This window comes from Heterodontus francisci, chromosome 13, assembly GCF_036365525.1.
Source record: "Heterodontus francisci isolate sHetFra1 chromosome 13, sHetFra1.hap1, whole genome shotgun sequence".
Classification (NCBI taxonomy): Eukaryota; Metazoa; Chordata; class Chondrichthyes; order Heterodontiformes; family Heterodontidae; genus Heterodontus; species Heterodontus francisci.
In genome coordinates this window covers 3183508-3208550 of record NC_090383.1, presented here as the reverse complement: position 1 = coordinate 3208550, position 25043 = coordinate 3183508, and the positions used below count along the sequence as shown (strand labels likewise).

The window sequence follows — 25043 nt, the reverse complement described above, 5'->3', positions numbered from 1 at the left end:
TTATTTCCTGGTTGGACGGGTCGCCATTTTGGGCTGTGACTGACTTGGCTGCTCGGAGCTTCGGGCAGCTCTGCTTCCTCGCACTAGATATCATATATACATTTCCACCGTTGGATTAAGAAGCTGTTGAAAGAAATTTTTTAAAAAGCGCAGCTGACAAGAAAATCCGTGGTTGAAAGTGAGATGTCAACCATGAATCCCGAGTAGTAAGTGCCGCTTTCTCTTTTCTGTCTGGGAGAAGCCGCTCCCCGGGCCGGGCCTAGCAGCCGTGAGGGAAGGGCGCAGCCAGCCGCTCGATTTAAAGGAGGGCTGAGCTGAGATGGGGCTGGGAGGGGAGGTCGCCTCTACCTCCCAGGCCGGGCCTCACACCCCGGCTGGCCATGACAGTCACCGACCGCCGCTGGGAGAGTCCGGAACCAGGAGGCATCGCCTTAAAACTGGAGTTCGGCCTCTCAGGAATGATGTCAGGAAGCATATCTTCACACAGGGTAGTGGAAATCTAGAACTCAATCCCCCAAACAGCTGTTGAGGCTGTCGGGGTGAAAGCGTAAACTGAAAATTGCTAAGCTGCCATTAATTAGATTTTTTTTTATCAGGCAAAGAGTATTATGGATTACAGAGTCAAGGTGGGGAAAGCAGTTAAGATACAGATCAATATGATCTAGTACAATGGCAGAACTGCTTCGAGGGGCTGAATGGCCTCCTGTTCCTGTGTAACTTTGTGGGCTCAGGCACTGACACCGTCTGTTAGTTGCTGATTGTCCCCTGATCTGGGCAGGATCCAGCTCTTCAGGCCTGTTTTTGCATAGAACTGCTTCCTGGCTCTGGAAAATCTCGCAGCTGTTGACTTCGCCAGTCAATGAAAAGAGCTGTTTTTAATGTTTTTTTGGTGTACATTCTTAACCCATTCCAATGTGATCCACCCAGGATGTCAGGTGTGGGTCACATGGACCTACCAAACGACTAAACACTCAACATAAGCAACTCTGGAATGCCAGTCCTTATATTGGAACTGAACAGTAACATTGTAAGTGCTTTTTGGTGGCCTAATGAAATACTAGATAAGCCACAAAATAATTTAAATTTTGCATTTTTATTTGCTACATTGTTAACATGTAAAGAAATGCACAGAGCTTACAAAATGTTTCAGTGATGGATGAGAGACTAGCTCATCTCGACCTCTGTGTTCCAATGGCTTGACAGTACAGGTACTTCATGTCTAGTCTTGCAAAGAATGACTCCTTCAATGAGGCATTTTGAGGATAGTCGATCTCTTGAAAGGAGCCAGATCGGAAATGGTTTCTAACATGTTTAAGAGGTTTATCCATAATTTGAACTATGGCCTTTCAATTGTCATTTCTCATCGTTTGCAATTAAGTGATAGGTCTGTTGTGAAACAATGGCAGGTTAAGTGTGTTGAGGTTTGCAAGTATCCTGCATTAATGTAATTATTGCAGATTAAACAAAACATAATGCTCCACCCAACAGCAGTAATGGAGTTTGAGAAATAATTCAAGATGTTTTCCCATCTGAAGTTGGTTTAAAGTTTAATCTGACACTTGCGACAATGTAGTCCTCCCTCAGTTATGCACAGTCAGCCTGTAAGTCCTGGTGTGGGCTTGGAACTGTAAACTTTTGATTCAAAAACTACCAGTGGAGCCATGCTGACACTTAGGTTGAAGTGCTGCCAAGTGAATGGAGTGTGCAGTTGGGTAGAAAGTGTGATATTAAACACATTAAATGTTTTGCTCTAACCTTTTTCTGTAAAATTGCCTATCTCCACCCTGCCTCGGTCCATTTGCTGCTGAAACCCTTATCCATGCATTTGTTGCCTCCACTATTCGTGCTTCCCTGGCTGACCTTTCATCTCTCAAGTTCTAAACCTGAGCTCATTTTAAAAACATGTGTCCTAACCTGCACCAAGTCCCACTCATCGATCACCATTATGCAAACCTACATTAATTCTTGCTCCACCAGCTCCTTAATTTTAAAATTCTCATCCTCGTGTCCAAATCCTTCCACAGCCTCGCCTGACCCGATCTGTGTAACCTCCGGGCCTCAGAGAGCTCTGTGTTCATCCAACTCTGGCTTCCTGTGCACCCCCTCTTTGCCCACTATGGGCAGCACACTTTGTCTTCTGGGCCCTAACCTCTGGAATTTCCTCCCTAAGCCCCTCTACCCCTCTTTGTCTTCAAAACACTCCTCAAAACCTACCCCTCTGACCAAGCATTTAGTCACCCATCCTAATATTTCCTCCTTTGGCTCATTGTGAATCACCTTGAAACATTTTGTTTCATTAAAAGTGCTATGTAAATGCAAGCTGTTATCCAGCATTTGTTGAAATCTGACTTTGGGGTCATTTCTTGAATTTGTGTGTGTGTGGAATAATCATGTTGTTAGAATGTAATCTTTATACAATAGCTTATTGAAGTAATAACTTGTAAGTGATAGATTTCAGAAATAAAGGGAATTATTGGATTTTTTTGGTTTGGATTTATAAGCTCCAAAATATAGTCAGTCATCTGAGACCATTCAGAAGTATTTGGCCATATTTGAAGCTGATGTATTAGCAACATTGGGTAATATTGTAATGTGAATCTATGATGTAACATGAAACCTCTGCAAAGTGGATGGTTATCTATTGACAGTGTTGGAAAAAGATTTATTTGTGTTTGTTTACTATATGTATCCAGTCTGAAGCTGCAATCAGCAGTTGCTGGGCTGGAGGTCAAGCGCACATGATTATAAATCATAACCGATTTGTCTTAACTGTATTCTGACAAGAATTTGGAATATTTTCGGCACTCTGTGCAATCCCAGAATGCAATGTTCACCATTTGCAACTCCTCAGATACTGAAGTAGTCCGTGTCCAGATGCAGCAAGACCTGGACAACATCCAGGTTTGGGCTGATAAGTGGCAAGTAAGATTCATGCCACTTAAGTGCCAGGCAATGACAGTCTCAAACAAGAGAGAATCTAACCATCTACTCTTTACATTCAATGGCATTACCATCGCTGAATCCCTCACAATCAGCATCCTGGGGGCCACCATTGACCAGAAACTGAACTGGACCAGCCACATAAATACTGTGGCTACAAGAGCAGTTCAGAGGTTGGGAATTCTGCAGTGAGTAACTCGCCTCCTGTCTCTCTAGTGCCTGTCCACCATTTGCAAGACACCAGTCCGGAGTGTGATGGAATACTCCCCACTTGCCTGGGTGGGTGCGGCTCCAACAACACTCAAGAAGCTCGACACCATCCAAGACAAAGCAGCCCACTAGATTGGCACTCCATTCACCACCTTCAACATTCACCCACTCCACCACTAACACACAGTGACAGGAATGTGTACCATCTATAAGATGCACTGCAGCAACTCACCAAGGCTCCTTTGACAGCACCTTCCTAACTCGTGACCTCTACCACCTGGAAGGACAAGGGCAGAAGATGCATGACCACACCTGCAAGTTCCCCTCCAAGTCACACACCATCCTGACTTGGAACTATATCACCGTTCCTTCACTGTCGCTGGGTCAAAATCCTGGAACTCCCTTCCTAACAGCACTGGAGTACCTATACCCCATGGACTGCAGTGGTTCAAGACACCACCAGTAGCTTGAGGGCAATTAGGGATGGGCAATAAATGCGACACCTCCATCGCACAAAATCAATTAAAAAGGGTTCAGACAAGGATTGCAAGTGGTTTTGGGACTTAGTTTTGTGATTTGAAGATAAACTTGACTGAATTTTTGAATGCTTTGAACAGAGGAAATGTGTTTAGAATGAAGAGCATATATAACAAATGTTAGGTTATTTATTTACTTGATTACATAAGTGGAAAGTGAGAGTATAATGCCTCAAGTCTGAGTAGAAATGAAGTGAGAATTTTACAACTCTCATAATAAAACTCATTAGTTTTTGCTGAGTCAGCAAAGTTGTTTAAGCAATTAATCTACAATTAAGAGTACAAATTGATTATAAAAGTACGATTAGAAGGGTGTAAGCAGGCAGGGTTTAATAAAAACAAAGCAAAATACTGCGGATACTTGACATCTGAAATAAAAACAAAATCCTGGAAATATTCAGCATCTGTAGAGAGAAACAGTTAAAATTTCAGGTCTGTGACCTTTCATCAGAACAGAGAAAAGTTATAAATTTAATCGGTTTTAAGCAAGTGAAAGGGGGGGGGGGGGGGGGGGGTGGAGAAAGTGGAAAAAGAACAAAATGGAAAGTTTGTGATGGGATGGGAGAGAGGAGTGATTAACTGATGAGTTGGTGGGGCAGGGCCAAAGGGAGTGGTAATGGGACAAGTAAAGAAACAAAAGAACATAGAACAATACAGCACAGTACAGGCCCTTCGGCCCACAATGTTGTGCCGACCTTTAAACCTACTCTAAGATCAAACTAACTAACTACCCTTCATTCTACTATCATCCATGTACCTATCCAAGAGTCGCTTAAATGTCCCTAATGTATCTGCTTCTACTACCACCGCTGGCAGCGCATTGACGCACCCACCACTCTCTGTGTAAAGAACCTACCTCTGACATCTCCCCGAAACCTTCCTCCAATCACCTTAAAATTATGCCCCCTGGTGATAGCCCTTTCCGCCCTGGGAAAAAGTCTCTGACTATCCACTCTATCTATGCCTCTCATCTTGTACCCCTCTATCAAGTCACCTCTCATCCTTCTTCGCTCCAATGAGAAAAACCCTAGCTCCCTCAATCTTTCCTCGTAAGACATGCCCTCCAGTCCAGGCGGCATCCTGGTAAATCTCCTCTGCACCCTCTCTAAAGCTTCCACATCCTTCCTATAATGAGGCGACCAGAACTGAACACAATATTCCAAGTGTGGTCTAACCAGGGCTTTATAGAGCTGCAGCATAACCTCGCGGCTCTTAAACTCAATCCCCCTGTTAATGAAAGCCAACACACCATACGCCTTCTTAACAACCCTATCAACTTGGGTGGCAACTTTGAGCAATCTATGGACATTGACCCCAAGATCCCTCTGTTCCTCCACACTACAAGAATCCTGTCTTTAAGCCTGTATTCTGCATTCAAATTCGACCTTCCAAAATGAATCACCTCGCACTTTTCCAGGTTGAACTCCATCTGCCATTTCTCAGCCCAGCTCTGCATCCTGTCAATGTCCCGTTGCAACCGACAACAGCCTTCCACACCATCCACAACTCCAGCAACCTTCGTGTCATCGACAAACTTGCTAACCCAGCCTTCCACTTCCTCATCCAAGTCATTTATAAAAATCACAAAAAGGTGTGTCTAGAGAAGGTGTGAATGGCAGAGTAATGAACAGCTGCTGTTCGAAAGAAAAATGAGAAAAATCAAAACCTGCAAAGAAAAAGGGAACTAAGAGGGGGCAGAGGTTATGGTCTGATAAACTCAGTGTTGAGTCTGGAAGGCTGTAAAGTGCCTCATCGAAAGATGAGGTGCTGTACATCGTGTTTACATTGAGCTTCATTGGAACCCTGCAGGAGGCAGAGGTCAGTGTAAGACCAAGGTGGTGAGTTAAAATGGCAGGCGATTGAAAGCTCAATCAGATTTGCAAACTGAATGGAGGTGTTACGCAAAGTGGTGACCCAGCCTGTATTTGGTCATCTCCATGTAGAGCAGACTGTGTTGTGAGCAGCAAGTTGAGTATACTAATCTGAAAAATACATGTAAGTCACTGTTTCATCTGGAAGGAGAGTTTGGGCCCTTGGGTGAGGAGAGAGATGCTGAAAGTGTCATCACCTGTACCTGCATGGCAAGGTGCAGTGGGGGTGGGGGGGTGATTGAGGAGTGAACCAGGGTGTTGTGGAGGGAATGGTCCCTTTGGAATGCTGAAAGAGGAGGGGAGGGGAAGATGTATTTGGATGGGGGCTTCACTTTCGAGCTGGTGGAAATTGAGGATCAGTTGAATGCAGAGGCTGGTGGGGTGGAAGGCGAGGACAAGGGAAACCCTATCGTGGTTTTGGGAGGGAGGAGGAGAGGTGAGAGCAGAAGTGCATGAGATGGGACAGATGCCGTCAAGGGCCCTGTCAACACAGTGTGGGAATCCTTGGTTGAGGATAAAGGGTCAGTTATAACTCATGGTATGGAAGATTTGTTTATCTCTGCCTTTTCTTTAACCTGTAGTCATTCAATTCCCTAAGATTAAGTACACAGAAGGTTGATTCTAGTTCCTATTACAGACCAGTTGCAACAAACAGACCAAGGGACTTACATGCGCTTTATGTAACTCAGCTTTGTTGGACTTTTGACTGGGGGACTGAATAGGTAATTGGATTGATGTGTGCCTAAAATTCAGCATCGATTTGATTCACTTTCCCTGCCCCCCAACAGCACCAATATGGTCATCGTGCTGGGAAAAGAGAACTGTGCAGATGGATTGAGTGCTCTGGTGTTTGTGTGTACACATCACTCAAGACCAGGATTACCTTCCATCTGCATTGATCAACCATGATCATAATGAATGGTGGAGCAGGTTCAAAGGGCCGAATGGCCTACTCCTCCTGTTTTCTATGTTTCTCAAACCTATTTCTGAAGTCCTTTGTCCCCGTGCCTTACCCCAAGTTTCACCTAATTTCACCCCAAGTATGTACCTTGCTGTATTCAGCAGTGCTGAATGGTGCTAAATGGGCACTGCTGAAACACAACAATGTATATACTTCAGTGCAAACTATGGACAAATGTCCTGAAATTCAACACAGCACTAGCCCTCCTTTTTAGTGTCTGGGTGGGTTTTCGTCTTCAATGATTGAGATGGAGACAGGCAGGCAGTATTATTTTCCTTACCCACACACCTGTCTGGGAGATACACAGGCACAACTTCAACTGACTTGTCACTCCTTTTGTTCTCTTCCCTAATAATTTAGCCTCTTCAACTGATTCTGCTGTATGTATTTTGAAGACTTTATGTATGGAACTGCAGGAAATGGTTGTCATGTGCTACACATGCTGTTCATTCAATTAAACTTTGAAATGTTACTGGTTAAGTTCAACAAAAAGGACACTGTCCTTTTCAAATCTCAATCTAATTGCATGTTTATTTGTAGCAAACTGTTTCCAAAAGTTCCATTGGGGAAACATTGTAATCATTTTGTTCTTTAGACAAAACAAACACGCTAATCTTTACGTTGTTCAGATGTAATTTATAATTTTCAATAATTTCTGAATGCCTTCAGTTCCATCAATGAAAAGGTTTCATATTGAAACCCCCATATAGGTAAAATATTAAACTGAATTGGAAACAAAAAGAGAGGGATTGTTGCCAGAAATCTGCCGTTTTGGTTTTTGACTTTGTGCAAATATCTCAAGCTCCTTATACTCTGCCATGTCAGATCATTGTCTTTCTTTGTGAAGTTGGTTTTGTTCTGACGAAAGTGATTTTGTTGTGACTCATTAAGGATGCTTTGTAGATTACTTCTAACCTTAAAGGTATCCTTTTGATTGAGAATATTCTTTTGAGAGGATGTTTGGTGTTGAAGGATAAATTGATCTAAATGGCATTTTTACTGAGTTGTCTGTTTTGCATACTGAATATTGAAAACCTTTGCTTGTGAACTGCAATTAAGAACTTTGCTTTGAAGTAGTTGTAAGAACAAAGCTTACAAAAATCTAGCTTTTGATGGGCTGGTAAGTTTGATTTCAGCCAAAAGGTGATTGATTGGATATGCATGTGAAAAGGACATTGGGGATCAAATGCTGCAATTACGTGATGCTAAAGTGTTGTTTTTGAGTGGGGTGCAGGTTTATGGTTTTGTCTGTCAATCCTATTGCTTACTAATTGGGATTTCTCAGGTATATTCTATGATTACTATAAACACTAGGGGTGTCGAGTCTGATAGCTCTTTCAAAGAGCCAGCACAAACACAATGGGCCAAATGGTCTCCTGTGCTGTGAGGTACAATGTTTGTCATTTCAAGGAGGGAGATTAAAATACAAAGCTTCACTAATTTTGGCGTTATTTATGATGAAGTGTAGGTACATCTTGATAACTTGTCTGAGCAGTGATAGGCCTAACCAGAAAGTGTCTATTGATACAGTTGCATTAATGGGACATTTTAACATTGAGATAACTCCGGTGTCAATACATGATTCTACATGGTTTCCAAATTAATTTTTGATCATTCTGTTTCTCCATTTTTAGTACTGTGGTGCTCTCTCAATCTGCTTGAGTATATTTAATGGTTTTTATCCTGAAGTTCTTTTGTGCAAAGGGCATGGAAGAAAGATAGGAGGCAATGGAAAAGATTAGGCAAAACAGACTTGAAATGAAAATTGCAAAATATGTCAGATATTAGGGAGAAAATAAAAGGATCACGTTAGTAAATTTTGTGATATTCAACCGCAGATTATTTGAGTGATTCCACCCCAATCCTCCCGTCGTCGGTGTCTGATTTCCACTAGCTACAAAAAAATCTTCGAACAGGGAGCTATGGTTTTAAAGTCGTGTCCCAAGCTTCAAAGTGATTAAGACAAAAAGCATTTGGCTCAAATTTCTATAATCCTTAAGCATACTGATTAGTTAAAATATTTCATTGAGCATCTTTCATTTTCATCTCCAGAGGTAATAGTGTGGGGCAAGAAGAAAGCCTTTTGCAGGATATTCTCTGGCTGCATCTGGAAAGATGAGTTGCCACAGGTCAGGGCAGTCACACGCAGCTGGAGAACAGAGGTGTTGGAGGGCAATGGTGTGGTATAGGGAGTAGAATTTTGAAGTTTGCAGATGATACAAAACTTGGCAACATAGTAAATAGTGAGCAGGATAGTAGCAGACCTCTGGAGGACATGGGCTATTGAAATCGGCAGACGCATTGCAGATGAAATTTCATGTGGATAAGTGTGAAGTGATGCACTTTGGGAGAACTAAATGGAGAATGCAGTAATATCTAAATGGTACTATTTTGAGCTGGGTGTTCATTCACAATCTATGAAGGTTGGAGTGCAGGTTGATAATGGTTCAGAAAGCATGCAGGCTACTTTGTTTTGCATATGAGGATATTGATTACAAAAGCAAGCAAGTCACACTAGACTTTTATAAATCCCTGTTTAGGCCTCAGCTGGAGAATTATATATAATTCTGGGCACCACATTTTAGGAAGGATTTCAAGCCTTGGAGAGCAGAGAAGGTTAATGGGAGGCATCAGTTATTCAAAATTTTGAGGGGTTTTGGAGGGAGCAAGTAGGGAGAAACTTCATGGGAAATGGGTCGGAAGCCAGAGGTCATGGATTTAAAATACTTGGCACAAGTGCTAAAGGGGAAATGATGATTTCTTTCAGAGGGCTGTTAAGATCTGGAATGAAAGGGTGGTGGAATAGGATTCCATAAGAACTTTTGGAAGGCAGTTGGGCCATGTACTTGAAGAGGACGAATTTGCAGGGTTGTGGGGAAAATTAGGCTGCTTTCAAATAGCTGGCACAGGCCTAATGGGTTGAATGGCCCAGCCCCCCTCTGTGGTGTGAGATCTATGATTCTATTCCAGCTTGGACCAGAAGCGGAAAGGCTTGCATTTAAATGCAGTGAAATTCTGGGCAACTTGGTTTAGACATTCCTGTTTGGAGGGGCTGGTAAATGTAAGTGTTTTCTTTATATAGTGCCTTGTCAGATCCTTAGCTAGTATTAAAACTCAACATATGCAATTCATGAGGCCTGAAGTGGTATTATAATCTTGTATCAATTTCAAGTATTCATAGCCTAGGCCCCAGGCTCTGGAATACTCTTCCTACACCCCTTTTCTGCCCCTCCACCTCACTGTCCTCCTTTTAAGACACTCCTTAAAACCTACCGCTCTGACCAAGCTTTTGGTCATCTGATCTAACATCTCCTTTTTGTGGCTCAGTGTCATACTTCATTTTATAACTATCCTGTAAAACGCTTTGTGACTTTTATTACATTAAAGGCACTACAAAAATATAAGTTGTTGTACCATCTTGCATATGACCACCTGTCACCTTCACAGGTTAAAACACCCATGTTTCTCTCTTTGTTTTTCAACTTAGCCCTCTGACACAGAGGATCAATTTTCTGTTTCTCCTCTGAACTTCATAGAGCTTGTGATTTTTTTCCCCTTTTGTGTTTTAGTGGCAGGAATGGGGCATGATGCTCAGTTTGGCCCAGCACACTACAGTGTGCCTATGATTTCACGATTGTATATGTTACAGTATCAGTAATATAGTTCCACATTCCATTTGATTTGCTTGCTGCTCCAAGTTGAGTGTTACAAGAGGCCAGCTGAATAAGTAGATTCAACCTGAATGGAAGTGTGTGGATTAATACCAAATTATATTTTACTTGTTAGCTGTTTGTAGTATTGTTTTATTTGTCTAATTGTGTTAACTCTGCTGTGTTGAGTGGGTTTAATTAGATTTTACAGGCAAGAGTCATTGGAGTTGCAAGTGGATAGAGTTTAGACTAAACTGGATTTATGCCCGTGCTTCATTAATTTGTAAGTCATCAAGGGTACAGACAGCTGTGTAAAGTTATTGACATAAAACAAATGCTGGAAATATTCAAGTCTGGCAGCATCTGTGGAGAGGGAAGCAGAGTTAACGTTTCAGGTCAGTGACCCTTCATCAGAACAGATGCTGCCAGACCTGCTGAGTATTTACAGCATTTCTTTTTATTTCAGGTTTCCAGCATCTGCAGTATTTTGCTTTTATTTTAAGGTTGACAGTCTTGTAATGTGTATCACTCAAATTGGCGAGGTTTCTCTGGAAATTAAGGATATGAGTATATTTTTGACATTAAAATTCAGTCTCAGAATTGGGTCTTTAGTCCTTAGTGTTTAGTTCTCATTCTTTTAGTTGCCCTTTGTCTAGTATATGTAGAAGGATGTTTGTAAAATCAGAAATTCCACCTCTGACAAATAGATGGTTACAGAAATTAAAATTGTATGGCTAAAGGGCGGACACAGCCAGATACGAGTGCATCACTTGCACCCCAGGTCACAAGCAGTGGGTTTTAAGCTAGCTAATCCAAATATAATGGCACATGCAGAAGGATTGGATAGCACCACTACAGCTGTGTAAGGTTGTTGACATCACTTGTTCATCACTTTGAAGTCTCAGACTAACATCAATCTCCTAGGAGAAGGCAAGGCAGTTAGTTCATCCGTACCAACTGAAATATAAGGTTGTATAAGTTCAAGAAATGTTGCTAACTATAGATGTATGGATTTAATAAATAGACTGGCTATCTACGGGACCTAATCTTATATTAATCTTGGCAGTTCATATCAATCTCGGATGCTGATCTCATCTATAAATTTATAATCAGTTACAGCTGAAAAGGTTAATTCACTCAGCTTGTGTGAATCCTGATGGGAGGTGGTAGATGTAAATACTAATATCTTGACTGGTTGGAAGGTAGTTTGGCATGCCAAATTTGGACATCGTTCACTCCTAGGCATAAATTGGTTGGTAAGCCATGATGGTTCCGTAAGGTTGCGGATTCAGCTGGTACCCTTTTATATATATTTTTGTTAGGATATACATCATGTTGTTAGTGATTATCTTGTATTTGAGAGCGGACGGTCAAGTAATAGGGGTGGCTCCCATATACCGAGGAGGATGATAAGAGTACCTGAGAAGGAAGTGGAAGAAAGGCTAACGGAGATAAGTATTCAAAAGGACAGGAGCAGTTTGAAGCTTTGTTTGCTTCCCTCCAGACAGTTCATTCCATTCCAGTTTTATGAAGCCAAAGATTGTTTGTTTTTGTGGTCCCTTTGTGTCACTACTTCCTTTCCCCTGTCTCCCCCACTCTCCTTCCTCCAGCATTATACTTCATCCTTGAAGATTTTATTTGCCTCCCCCACTGTGTGTCAGACTTGGAGTACTGGATGAGCCTCAATTTCCTCCATTTGAACATTGGAAGAAATCAAGCCATCTCTTTTGGTCCTTGCCACTGACTAAGACCCATTCCCTGGCCAGTATTTCAAATTAAACCGGACTGTCAACAGCTTCAACATTCTATTTGACCCAGAGCTCAATTATCCTCTCCATCATAAAAATTACCTCCTTCTGTCGTTGCAACATTGCCTCCTCTTGCCCCTGTCTTGTTAAAACACTCTTGCCCATGTCTTTGTCACCTCCCACCATGACTACTATAATGCATTTCTGGCCAGCATTTTGCCCTCCCTAAGTTAGCTCGTCCAAAACTCTGCTGCCACTTCTGTTCACCCATTACTCCTGTGCTCGCCGACCTACATTGGCTCCTGATTAAGCAGCACCTCGATTTTAAAATTATGGTCCTTGTTTTCAAATTCCTTGCCCCTTCCTATCTCTCATCTCCTCCAGCCCCAGAGATCTGTGTGCTGCTCCAATTCTGCCCTCTTGAGCATTTTTTTTATTTGTTTCATGGGATGTGGGCATTGCTAGCAAGGCCAGCTTTTGTTGTTGATCCCTGATTGCCCTTGAAGAGGTGGTGGTGAGCTGCCTTCTTGAATTGCTGCCGTGTGGGGTGTGGGTACATCCACAGTGCTGTTGGGAAGGGAGTTCCAGGATTTTGATCCAGCGACAGTGATATAGTTGAGGGGAGCATGCAGATAGTGGTATTCACAAGCATTTGCTGCCCTTGTTCTTCTAGGTGGAAGAGGTCGCAGGTTTGGAAGGTGCTGTCGAAGGAGGTGTGGTGAGTTGCTGCAGTGCATCTTGTAGATGGTACTCACTGCTGCCACTGTGCACCAGTGGTGGAGGGAGTGAATGTTTAAGGTGGTAAATGGGGTGCCGATCAAGCGGGCTGCTTTGTCTTGGACGGTGTCGAGCTTCTTGAGTGCTGCTGGAGCTGCATCCATCGAGGCAAGTGGAGAGTATTCTATCACACTCCTGACTTGTGTCTTGTAGATGGTGGGTAGGCACTGGGGAGACAGAAGGTGGTTTACTCACAGGATTCCCAGCCTCTGACTGATTTTAATCTCTCCACCATGAGCGGCTATACCTTCATCTGCCGGGGCCCCAAGTTCTGGAATTCCTTCCCTATAAACCTCTGCCTCTCTTTCCTCCTTGAATATGCTTCTTGAAACCTACCTCTATGACCAGGCTTTTGGTCATCTGCCCTTGGTGGCCTGGTGTCAAATTTTGTTTATGCTGCTGTGAAGCACCGTGAGACAGCTTGCTCCATTGAAGGTGCTATATTAATATAAGTTGTTGTATCCATCCTACACTTGCCTACTGTCCAGTCACTCCTGTTCTTGCTAACCTACATTCCCTACCCAGTCCCCACAATGCCCCCAATTTAAAATTCATATTTTAAACACTTCATACTTTGCCCCCAATATCTCTAACCTCTTCCAGCACTGAAAACTCCCCCTATTCCCCCAGAACTCTGCGTTCCTTCTACCATCGTCTCTCATGAAGTCCCTCCTCTCACCCCCCCACCCCCGCCTCAACATTGGTAGCTGTACCGTAAGCCATTCAGACCCATCATTCTGGGATACCCTCTGTAAACTTCCTCTGCCTCCACCACCTCCATTGTTTTATGACCATCCTATTATGACTCTAAAAACCCATCTCTCTTTTGCTCATCTCTCCTGTTATCATCTTGTTTGTCTTGACACCATTTTTGTTTGATTATCTCTCAATGAAGCCCCTTGAGGTGATTTTCTGCACGAAAGGCACTATATAAATGGAAGTTGTTGGTACAGTTTACCTCCGCATCTCCAGGCAGGTGGGGAACTGTTATGTGAACGTCTAACCTGGCATCCAGTGCTGTCTTTAGTGAAGGCTATTCACTCAATCCCATTGCTATAAGCTGCCAAGCTCTTGCAGGAAGAATGATCATTTGGGCAGGGTGCAGAGGATTGTTAGTGCCCACAGAAACATAATTATTTTCAAGTGAGGAGAGAATTCTGTGTTCATGCGAGTACAAGAATGAAAGGTGACTTGCTGCAAATGACAATCAACCTTAATATGTATATTAATAAATTTAAGTAACCAATGCAATCTTTTGATAACTTCTCATATTTATTGTCTTTCAGTGACTATTTATTCAAGCTGCTGCTGATTGGAGACTCTGGTGTTGGGAAATCTTGTCTCCTCCTTAGATTTGCAGTAAGTACAACATTCACTTTGGATGCTAACCTTGTGACATTTTTTAATACCAGCTTTATGATCGTCATAAAGACTGGCCGCTTAGTTACATGTATTTTACACTCTGGTCTAGAATATTGATTGCACTTCAGAAGCAGCACGCAAATCCAAAAAAAAGCAAAATACTGCAGTTGCTGGAAATCTGAAATAAGAACATAGTGCTGGAAATACTCAGCAGGTCAGGCAGCATCTGTGGAGAGAAAATGAGAGTTAACGTTTCAGGTCTGTGACCTTTCATCAGAACACAAGTCCAAATTTGCCTTTACTAGATATGTGTTCCCATTGCACTGTTGTCACAAGGACTACAAAGAATCATTACAGGAAGTGAATGGCGCCTGCTATACACAAAACTTTGAGTGTCATGCATTATGATGGACATGTGGAATTTCAGGTGAAAAAGCACTAGGTGTAAAATCATATCTTGCCCTTCCAAGTTTTGATTGTGCCTGAAGAGTTCATTCTGACCTATATGCCACTACTTGGAAGTTTTGGTATTTTAAGATTTGTCACCAACAAGAAAAGGGCATTATGGTGAAAAAGAATTGAGTATTGTATTGAAGCATGTTGGCTGGCAACACTATGCAGGGTAGATTCCTACGTTCTTATTTGGAGTGAAATACAACAGCGACAGGGGTCTTGGCAGTATGTAATGCATTGCTTCAGCACCTCCCTCTCCACCCCCGCCCCAGTTCACCTTTTGATTTGGTTGAATTTTTGAAATTCCAAAATGTATTACTGATCACTGAAATGACAAATTACTATTTATAACAAAGGAGCTAATGCCCAGAACTCTGAAACATCAAACCACAACAGGCAAAATAACAACTTAAGCTTGCGTTTAGCCTAGTCCTGTTCAGGTGTTTGTGCCCTGTTCAGTTTGACAAGTGTCTAAGGGGCTGATCAGAACCTAGTGAAGTTGTAAGATTAGAATGACTTGGTCACTCTTCAATGGTGCACTGAAGTTTTGTGATGTGCACAAGTGGTTACCAGGTCTAACCCTAGACTGTAAAGGGTCATGAGCCTTTGCTAAATAGTAGAGAATTGCATAAATGAAGGGTGTTGGCCTATATTTCAACTCATCATAGTTACTGTCCTGATTGCTAAGGTAACGGAACTCTGCTTTGGGTTTTGGACTTTGATGTTTGCTGATCTCAGCCAAGATGGTTTTGGGGGTGTGGAAGTGGGGAGGGGAGAAAAATGAAAAACTAGAGTTTACCTTGGTTTGCTCAGGGCGTTAGTACAGCATCCATGGTTTCTGTACCAATTTGTTAGTTGAAAATGCAGTCAAGTTTGCTGCAATGCCCTATCCTCAGTGGATGATTGATTACCCAGCCAACAATTTCTGTGTAGATTTATGCATGAAAATGACCATGGTTGACGCACCCAGATGGTTGATGACACCTGTGAAACATGCTCACTCCATTTGCTCCCCTTTAGAGAATGAGGGGGTGGGTGGGGAACAAACTTTGGTATGCCAAAACTTTCTTGGAATGTGATTTTGTTTCGGTAGAGATTGAAGATTACATTGTTCAGCTGTTTTACATTTAAAAACATTTAAAATGTGATCAGGTGCTGATTCATATTTAAAATTATCCCACCATTTTCAAACCTCAACCTATGAATAAAGATCAGGCACTTCATTACAAATTGGGAATTGGCCTATACAGCTCTCACCTTCAGCGTAATATTGTGGCTTAGGAGCAAGTTATCTGCTCATCCTCATGGACAAAATGTATGGGATATGTTTTCAACTCTTTCCACTTTTTCTTCAACTCTCAAAAGCAGCAGAATTCTACCCTTTTTGAAAAGTTTCCCTTGTCTTGTTATTTATGTAAGGATTTCTGCTAACTCCACACTTTATGATGAATGATTGGACATCCAGTTCATTCCACTTGGATGGAAAACTTTCTTGTTTGACTTGAATTGCTTATTTTGTGCCTTAGTTTCACAAGGAAGCAAACTTATCTTGGTATTTGTGCCTGCTAACCTTTGCCTTTTCCTTTTTTTGTGTACTATCTCAATGTAATTTCTAAAATGTTCAATTCACTTTTCACGATAGAAAATTTTGCAACTCATTTCAAACCGATGGTAGTGAATTAATTTTAAAATTGCAGCATAATTGAGCTTGAGCTAGTTGCATGAATTTGCACAAATAAACAGTTTTATGCAAACTGATTTATAGAGCTAAAGAGCAAACCTGGAAGTTAAGGTATTGGAGTTTCAGCTTTCCTGAGGCCCAAAGATTTTTGTGTTAACTGAAATGATGCAGGAGGTTGCTTTAAAGAATTGCAACTTATAGCTGCAAAAAAAAACTTACAAACAGTGGTAAAGGTTAATTAGGCAGCAACCTCTGGAAAAGCCATCTGTTAAATTACAAATTTTTGATTTGGTTTGAAGTGTTGCAAACAAGTCTGTTTTGCAGTCTCTAATTCTTGTGGCTGGGGATGTCTTTACTATATTAAGGTAAGAATGGAGCAGGGTAGGTTTATACTTTTTGATTTATATGGTATAGTATGTAAAGGAGGGACACAATGTTAATGGATGTGGAGCAGCCTGTGCTTCGAATGGTGTAATTCACTGATAGTTTGAACGTGTTAATTTTTTCAGATTTTTAGTTTCCTAATTGTGTGCTCAGGGAAAAGTATCTAGCTTGTTAACAGTTTGAAATTATTTTTTGTGGATTGGGTCATCTACTTGATAACATCTTATTGAGATGTTCAGGTTCATGTTCATTTGTCAAATTGTTTTAAGAAATTTAAGTGCATTTTGGCTTTAGAAGGGTCCTATATTTTCACTGTCCCACCCCTCAGATTTGCAAGTACATTTTCATTTCTTACTGGTTTGTTTTTCCATTTTAGTATCTATTTTTGGAACTTTATTTCATGCATGCCTGTAACTCCTCTAAGTAAATGAGAGAAATTTTGTCGAGCTTAAAGGGAAGGATCTAAGATTATTGGACAAGGTTTGTGGCAACTGGTAAGAACATTCACACTAGTTAGTGGATTGGTAACAAAGGTGCATAAACCTAGGATTAGTAATAAAAGTATAAAAATTGAGAATGGGAGATATTTTTCTGAAAATATTGAATTGTATTACAAATGGTTACTAAAGCCATCAATCATATTTTATCGAATTGATGAAAAAATTAAAATGTACTGGAAAATTTGGAGTATACAGTTAAATGTGGTTCTCGCACTGATACAAACACCTTAGCTCAAATGCACCCCCTTCCTCCTGTTTATAATTGGTCAGACAACATCACCCTAAGTGCGGTAACCCTTATGCAAGAGTCAGACTTCTACCACAATAATATAGCAAAGTGGGAATTTGACTATACTGTATTGCTGCAAAAGTGCCATTACTGTTCTGTTATTGCTGCTATTAAATGTGCTGGAAATTGACCCTATTCAATCCTAAATTTGAGTGTGATATATTAGAGCTCGGAGTGACTGTAAACTGCTCCCTTTGGCACCACATGATACCAGTGAAAGTGGCCTTGTGTAAAAGTTACATTGAGTGAGTGCACAAAGTAAGTCGTGGTTTAACTGGAAATAGTCGTCTTTGTTCGAGCGCTGGTGTAGGTTGAGCTTCACTTGGACAAATGCAGCTACACTGTTAAGTGGAAAGGCAACCTAGAGAATGGGGGGAAAAAGATTCTGTGTTCTTAACTGGTGAGTTGTGATAAATTCCTATGGTAATCCAGTATGAGGATGTAAGTTGACGGGTCCGCCCATGCATATTAACTGCAGAACATGGTGTCCCGAATCCATTTAGAATACTTTACCGGTGTGTTCTTGGACTTCCAGTACTGGAAATATGAAGTTGATTGCTTGCAATTGAATTAAAAAGAAAGAAAACAAGTCATAACACCAGACAAGACCAAAGGTGAAGGGAGAGGTGATCTTTGTACAAGTGTTCCTGTTTGTCTCACGACTTTATTGACAAGTGTTACAGCAGAAGAGTGCTGTGCTGACTTGCTACATCATCCTTCTTGGCTTGTAGGAATGCAGGTTCCAACTGCTCACTTAACCAAGCTGCCACAGGAAGATAAAAGCAAAGTTGCCAAACCCAGCATTTGTGTTTTATGTAATGCTGACGTTCTGTTCCTCCTTTGAGGTTAACTGATTCAGCACAGACTGGAATTACACCTTTCAGCTTTAAACTGGATCAGGTTGCTTATATACCATCTTGCAATAGAACTGAACTGTTTCTGCAGCAGCTGGGAGTATTTGCTGCTTCAAGAAATGATTTTGCTGAGTAAGTGCTATCTTAAATTGGTGCTTCCTTCTCATTGTAATATGGATGGAAATGAAAGTACATTTCTAGAAACTACATCCAAAACTCTCAGTAGTAAACAGTGAGTAGTGAAGGGCTAGTTTGACAAGTGAGCATTTAAAACTGAGTGACCTTTCTGTAGCGTACAGCTGCTTCAGGAAGCAGCAGTTTGTAAGTCAAAATTTGTAACTTTGACTTCCCTACCCCCTCTCTCAACCATACCTCCCCATGGCCAGAACACATGGCTGGTTGTCATTTAGCGCTGGCTCCTCAGGCAGCTGTGGAAGTTGTCAAGAGCTTTGTAACAGCAAAAGTGCTATGGGGGTTGTTTTTGGAATGATTTTATAGGGTGCATATTAGTAGCAGCTGGGTGCTGAGCAATGTTTGTGTCATGGTATCATGTGGTTATCAGTTCTGATTTCAACATAAGCAATTAAACATTTTGTATTGCTTACTTAATCATAAATTGCACTCTGATTTATAACCTGGGAATAAGCTTCAATGCCAGTTCCTGACTGACTACTTTTCTGCTCGTGGACAGGTTTTTAATTCATAAATGCAAACTGCAGACAGTACAATTAAATATGAAAAACCATTCCAATTCATGGTAAGCAGCATAAACTGTAGTCTAGACTAAAATATACAAGCTATCCCGTTTTACATAGTGTGTGATTGCAGGAATTATTAAAACTGATCTTTGCACTTTCAGGCAATATTGTTCAGTAGCGTCAAATATCGGTGCAGAAAGGATCTCTACAAATTCCTTAGGATCTTGCGAAATTGGACCGGGAACTGGGTTGCACAGATATTACACTTTTGGATAAGCTACAAAATCTCAGGATTAGGAGCAATTTAGCATAATGGCTAAATGGGAAATATGTCAGAATATCAAAAGTAGGTTTTATCCTGGTACTGCTGTACTTGCAATGTAAATCTTGCTATTCTGTTCATTTCCAGGATGATACATACACAGAAAGTTACATCAGTACAATTGGTGTGGACTTCAAAATCAGAACTATAGAGTTAGACGGCAAGACTATCAAACTTCAAATCGTAAGTATTTCTAAATACTGGAGCTTTGAAACCGTGAAATTGCTAAAAATATATAGTTGATTATAAGTTAATAGGCCAGAAATTTCCAAAATGATTTTTATTAATCAGTGTTTTATTGCTATTTTTAAAGTCATCAATTTGGAAACTTGCCTCCATTTAGATTCTGTGATTCATTAAGTATCTCCTCCTTAAATCTTCCTCTTTGACCAAGCTTTTGATCACTTTTCCTAATATCTTATGTGGTTCAGTGTGAAATTTTGTTTGATCACTCCCGTGAAGGGCCTGGAGATGCTGTATTACATTAAAGGCACTATGTAAATACAAGTTAACTTCTGAACCTGAAGAAAATAGTGCATCTGTATTTTTAAAAGGTACTATTTTACTTCCCACTTTCAGTAGTTCTGAAATGATCCAAAACCTGTGGATTGAACTGGAAGAATGGTGAACACAAAAAATGGGGCCAATAGTTGGCCATCCGTTTGAAACTGTTGTGTTTGAGATTATGCATCATACAAGCTACGACTGTATCAACCCTGAGTTAAAGGGGATTTCTGTTTTTCTTGCTTCCAGTGGGACACAGCCGGTCAGGAGAGGTTTCGAACAATCACATCCAGTTATTACAGAGGAGCACATGGCATCATAGTTGTGTATGATGTTACAGACCAGGTACTGTGAAACTAATTACAATATAGTGGCAGAAAAAAGCAAGCAAATTAGACGGTGACAGATACACCATTAAAACCAAATCTGCTGCAATACCTGATGAGCTATTGCTGTCCAGCAGCCTCTGTAGATACAGGTGTAGATAGAAATAGATAGATGTATCTCCTCTTTCTGATCCCCTATCCCTCCCTTCATTATATTTAATTGCCTAATATCTACTGTTCTGTTCTTTGATTTGTGCTGCAGTACTATACGAAATGAAATGATTATGACCATTCATTACCTTTGGAGTGAGCATAGGAGTTTTTGTTTACCACATAGGCTGAGCAATTGGGTGTTCTGAAACCAAGGCAGACTGATAGAGTATTTAATTACAATTTCATAAGTTCACATGGGTAGTCTCTGTTCTAAGTGTGGACATATTTAAGTGAAAAAAGTTGACAGGAAGATTTTTTTAATATAGTTGCCTGTTGATCTCAACTGTACAAGTGTAGAACTAATGGCCACTGGTAGTAACTTTGCTGTTTTCAGTGTGGTGTTTGGAAGTGCTGCTGTAAGAGGTGACATTTTATTAAAAGTAGAAAGTGCCACTGTTGGAACAATCCCGTTGATTTGGATAAATACAGCAGCTGTACAGATGAGGAAGGTGATGGTTAGATTCTAGGTCTGTGTAGAGATAACTGATCTCACTTGGGGCATCAGCAGAGTCTCTACATTTAGCCTCAACCTTCCTCAACTACTCTGGGAAGTGGGGTTTCGCTGGGCAGACTTCTTCCTGTTGAGTCACCTCTACAGCAATGGGCAGCAGCTTGGCCCAGCTGGCAGTGCGGTTACTACCCAAGTCAGAAGGGATTTAAATCCCACTCCAGGATTTGAGAATATTAATCTGGATGAACGCTTAATTACTGCATTGGCTGATGTGACTTCTTTTCAGATGATGCATTAAACTAGGTTTGCCTGTTGAGCTGAATGTAACTGATCCTATGGCACGATTCGAGGTGTCCGAGCCAACATTCTTCTCTACTTAAACAACAGATTAGCTTAATGGTCATATTTTTTCGTTAATAGATCTGGGTTGCATTCGGGTAACCCTTGTATAGCATGATGTGCTGCCTTCTGTGAGAAGTGGACCATGACATGCACGGCATTTTTGATTTCTTTTGAGCCTAGCATTTTGATTTTACTTAGCTTTTGTTTAAAAATCAGTTTGGATGGCATATCCTCCCAAAATCTTTAGTGGAGAAACATATCAAATAGTACCTCGGTTGGAAGTAAACCTACACAGATGTCAGCTGAAGTCAAACAGTCTGCAAGTATTCACTGTTCAGGCTCAAACATGTGAAAACCAGGACTGGAAAGTTGTTGCCATTTGTGAACCTGTTCCTGAATATATCTGGGAGAGGAAGGCTACCCTTTCAATCTTGTTTTTTTTTTCTCTAGGAGTCATTCAACAATGTAAAACAATGGCTCCAGGAGATAGATCGTTACGCCAGTGAAAATGTTAACAAGTTATTGGTAGGGAACAAATGTGACCTGACAACAAAGAAAGTGGTGGACTATACAACAGCAAAGGTATGTTGTGTAACGTCAAACTCAAATATACTTAAATTTAAATCAAACATTGTTTTGAATTTTCCAAAAGACTTGGCGTTGGCGGAAGCTTTCCAATTCATGTAAAATGATATGTTAATGAGGAAAAGAATATTGGTGGTACTAGACATACAGAAAAATAAATGTAAAATTCACATAGCTATAAGCTCACCTTTAGACAGTTTTTAAAAAAAAAAACTTAAATGTCTTGAATGGCTGAAAATTTAAAAACACTGCACCAATAAGGGTTTGATTTTTCATTGTTTCTTGGGTAGAGACCTAAATGCAGGTCCAGTGTTAAATTCAAATGGGAGCTGGATAGTTTATTGGCAGGATACTGCTTGAGATGTGTGTATAAGATGGTATTTTTGAACTTTAGGAGTCTAGGTAGGCCAGAAAAGGATCACTGTAATCTATCTAGACACTTGTATGTGCCAACTGTGCATGCACATTGGGAGTGAAAGCTCATGGAGATTTCCAGGGAGAGTCATCTCTAGGCCACATTTGTCTGTTGCCTTTTGGCAGAAGCAAGTTGTCTGCTCTGTGGGCCATATGTAACGAATCATGTAGGGATTAAATGAGCCATTTCAGAGCCATATCCCCCTTTTATATAAAAGCTGTTGATTCCAAATTGTAGAAATACTTAACTTTAATCATTTTTAAACTCATTACTGTTTTATACTCATTAAACTGCTTAATTTGAATTTTCTGCAAAAAGGGCTTTCAATGAGCAGTTGATTGTGTTTGTCCTGTATCTATGTGGATTATAGGCATTTTGATAGTTAAATATTTCTGCAAGTGCACAACTTTACGATTATCTATACTGGTCTTAATGCACAAATTTGATTCCAGTGTAGTTTTTTAAACATTTGGTTTTTGTGGTTGTTTGCGATAGGCTTTGATACAATAAACTTGAATTCATCCAAAACTCTGCTGCCCAAGTCCTATTCACCCATCACCCTGTGTTTACTGAGTTACAGTGGCTCGATTTTGAAATCCTTGCCCTTGGTTTCAAATCCCTCCATATCTTTCTCTCTCCCTATCTTTGTAATCACCTCCAACACTACAACTCTCTAATAGCTGCGCTCCTCCAATTCTGTCCTCTGGCACGTCCCTGATTTTAATAGCTGTGCCATTGGTCGCCATGCCTTCAGCTCCCTAGATCTTAAACCTCTCTGCCTCTGTACTTCTCTCTCCTCCTTTAAGACGTTCCTTAAAACCTACCTCTTTTTCTGTCCTTATATGGCTGAATTGGATTTATTGGTAAAACTCCTGTGAAGGTCCTTAGGATATTTTTATTACATTAAAGGCACTGTAAATACAGGTTGCTGTATTTGACAACAGTTGGCCTATTGATGCAGGTAATGAGTGTCCTCCCACTCTCCCCATCAAAATAAGGTTACACACTTTTGGATGAAAGACATTCTGACCCAAGATCTTTTTACTCATGCAAGTTTTGCAGTAAATCTATAGGAGACATCCCCTAGTTAGACAGAAGCAACTGGAGTAAATTGCAAGGATGTGCATTACAGAAAATTTAGTTACAAAATAATTCTGTAGCTTGATCCTATATTTTATCTGCAATGTTGCAGTAAAATGCACAAGAAACTTTATGCATTGGTATATAAACTAAAGTGGTTCTTGCTGAGTAATTAATTCCTCTTTTATTGGTCAACAGGAATTTGCAGACTCCCTTGGGATTCCATTTTTGGAAACCAGTGCAAAGAATGCAACAAATGTAGAACAAGCCTTCATGACGATGGCTGCTGAGATTAAAAAGCGAATGGGTCCTGGAGCTACATCTGGTGGTTCTGAAAAGTCAAATGTAAATATCCAGAGCACACCAGTGAAGTCGTCCAGTGGGGGTTGCTGCTAAGAGTTTTCACATTCTCCTAATAAATTTGATTTAATAGGCCCAAAAGTAAGAAACGTTGCCTGAATTGTACTGTGTGTAGCCACACTACTACAGACTTGCCCCTTTCCTGCTCCCTTCCAGATACACAATCGGGGACTGAAAAGCCACTATTGGCTGGGATTTCCAACTTGAGACTAACTTCATTTTCAGAACGGTTTTAAACTTTAAAGCGTGCAGGTCATTAATAATGTGCATAAATCTCAGCCGTTATCAGATTTTCCTGTGGTCGGTTTATTATAAAAATTAATTTTGTTTATAATGGCATGTTTTAAATGTCAACATTGGATCTCCTCTGAAGATGAAGTTTAGCCATTTCACGTCAAGCAGCACAACAGTGTTTGTCATGTTCATTGACATCAATAAAGTTTAGTAAAATGTTATGCGTCAGATCTGATTTTGCCAGTACTTTCTGTGGAGATACGAGAGAATTACACTGCATTACCTTCATATTCTCTGCATATAACTTGTGGCTGCAGGATATTGTAACTTGTTGCACATATGTAACATTAAACAACTGAAGAAATGTTTAATGAATATTGTACTTACTAGAATTACTTTAGAACTAACATGGTGGCACAGAATGGTCCACAAAGCTTCACAGCCTGCAAGACAAAGTGGGCTAAACTGCTGCAGAGCTTTAAATGTCTTAATTATTTATTCTGCATATATCTCATTTGTTGTATCTCAATGTAGATTTGGTTGTGGATGACCGTTTTCAATATGTAGATCACTGGTTATGATTCCCATTTGCCTTGGAAAATGGCTTGTATTTATAAACTGCATATGTGAGCACAGGGACATTGCTCATGGAACAGGTGCTCAAAACAAGTGACATTTTTACAAGTGAATTTCATTTATTTTTGTGGATTTTAGAAACTGTACATCTGGATACTGGTGGGTTGTTCTTTTCTCCAGAAAGTTTCGTAAACAGTTACAGTATATCAGGCATGCTAACCATTTCATTTTTTAGGCCTAGTCTAGGGACCCATATAATTTGAAACAATTTAATTAAAATATTTTAAGCATGGTCAAGGGTGATTTAATTCAAATTTATTTTTACTCATTCTAAATAAAATGCTTAATGGCACTTTTTTCCTCCACATTTCTTTTTATTTTGTATGTATTCAAATGTTAGTTTATTAGGTATTTATTAATTCCATAGAAGACATTGACTTGCATGATTCAAGCAAAGTTTACTGATTACAAAATAAATCACAATTACATAGAAACACTTTGAAGCAACCAGTCTGTTTAGTTTTTCTCTTCCACTTGAGCAGGCCTAATTCCATCTTTAACCTCTCCCAGACCTGTGCTTCTCCAAGATTTCTGGTGCCAACCCCTCATATCCCTGATTTTCATTGCTCCACCACTGGCAGCTATGCCTTCCAATGCCCATGTCCTAATCTCAGGAATTCTCTCAAAGCCACCACCCGGTCACCTATCCTAATGGTTACTT

The 25043-nt window shown here is 40.5% G+C and overlaps 1 protein-coding gene across 1 annotated transcript; it reads left to right on the top strand.

Moving 5' to 3' along the window:
- Positions 1-24674, top strand: rab1ab (RAB1A, member RAS oncogene family b). Its single transcript, XM_068044262.1, has 6 exons — positions 1-206; positions 13980-14052; positions 19324-19419; positions 19990-20085; positions 21523-21654; positions 23351-24674. The coding sequence occupies exons 1-6, from the start codon at positions 184-186 to the stop codon at positions 23546-23548; spliced, it is 618 nt and encodes a 205-aa protein (XP_067900363.1). The 5' UTR covers positions 1-183; the 3' UTR covers positions 23549-24674.
- Positions 24675-25043: the final 369 nt, after the last annotated feature.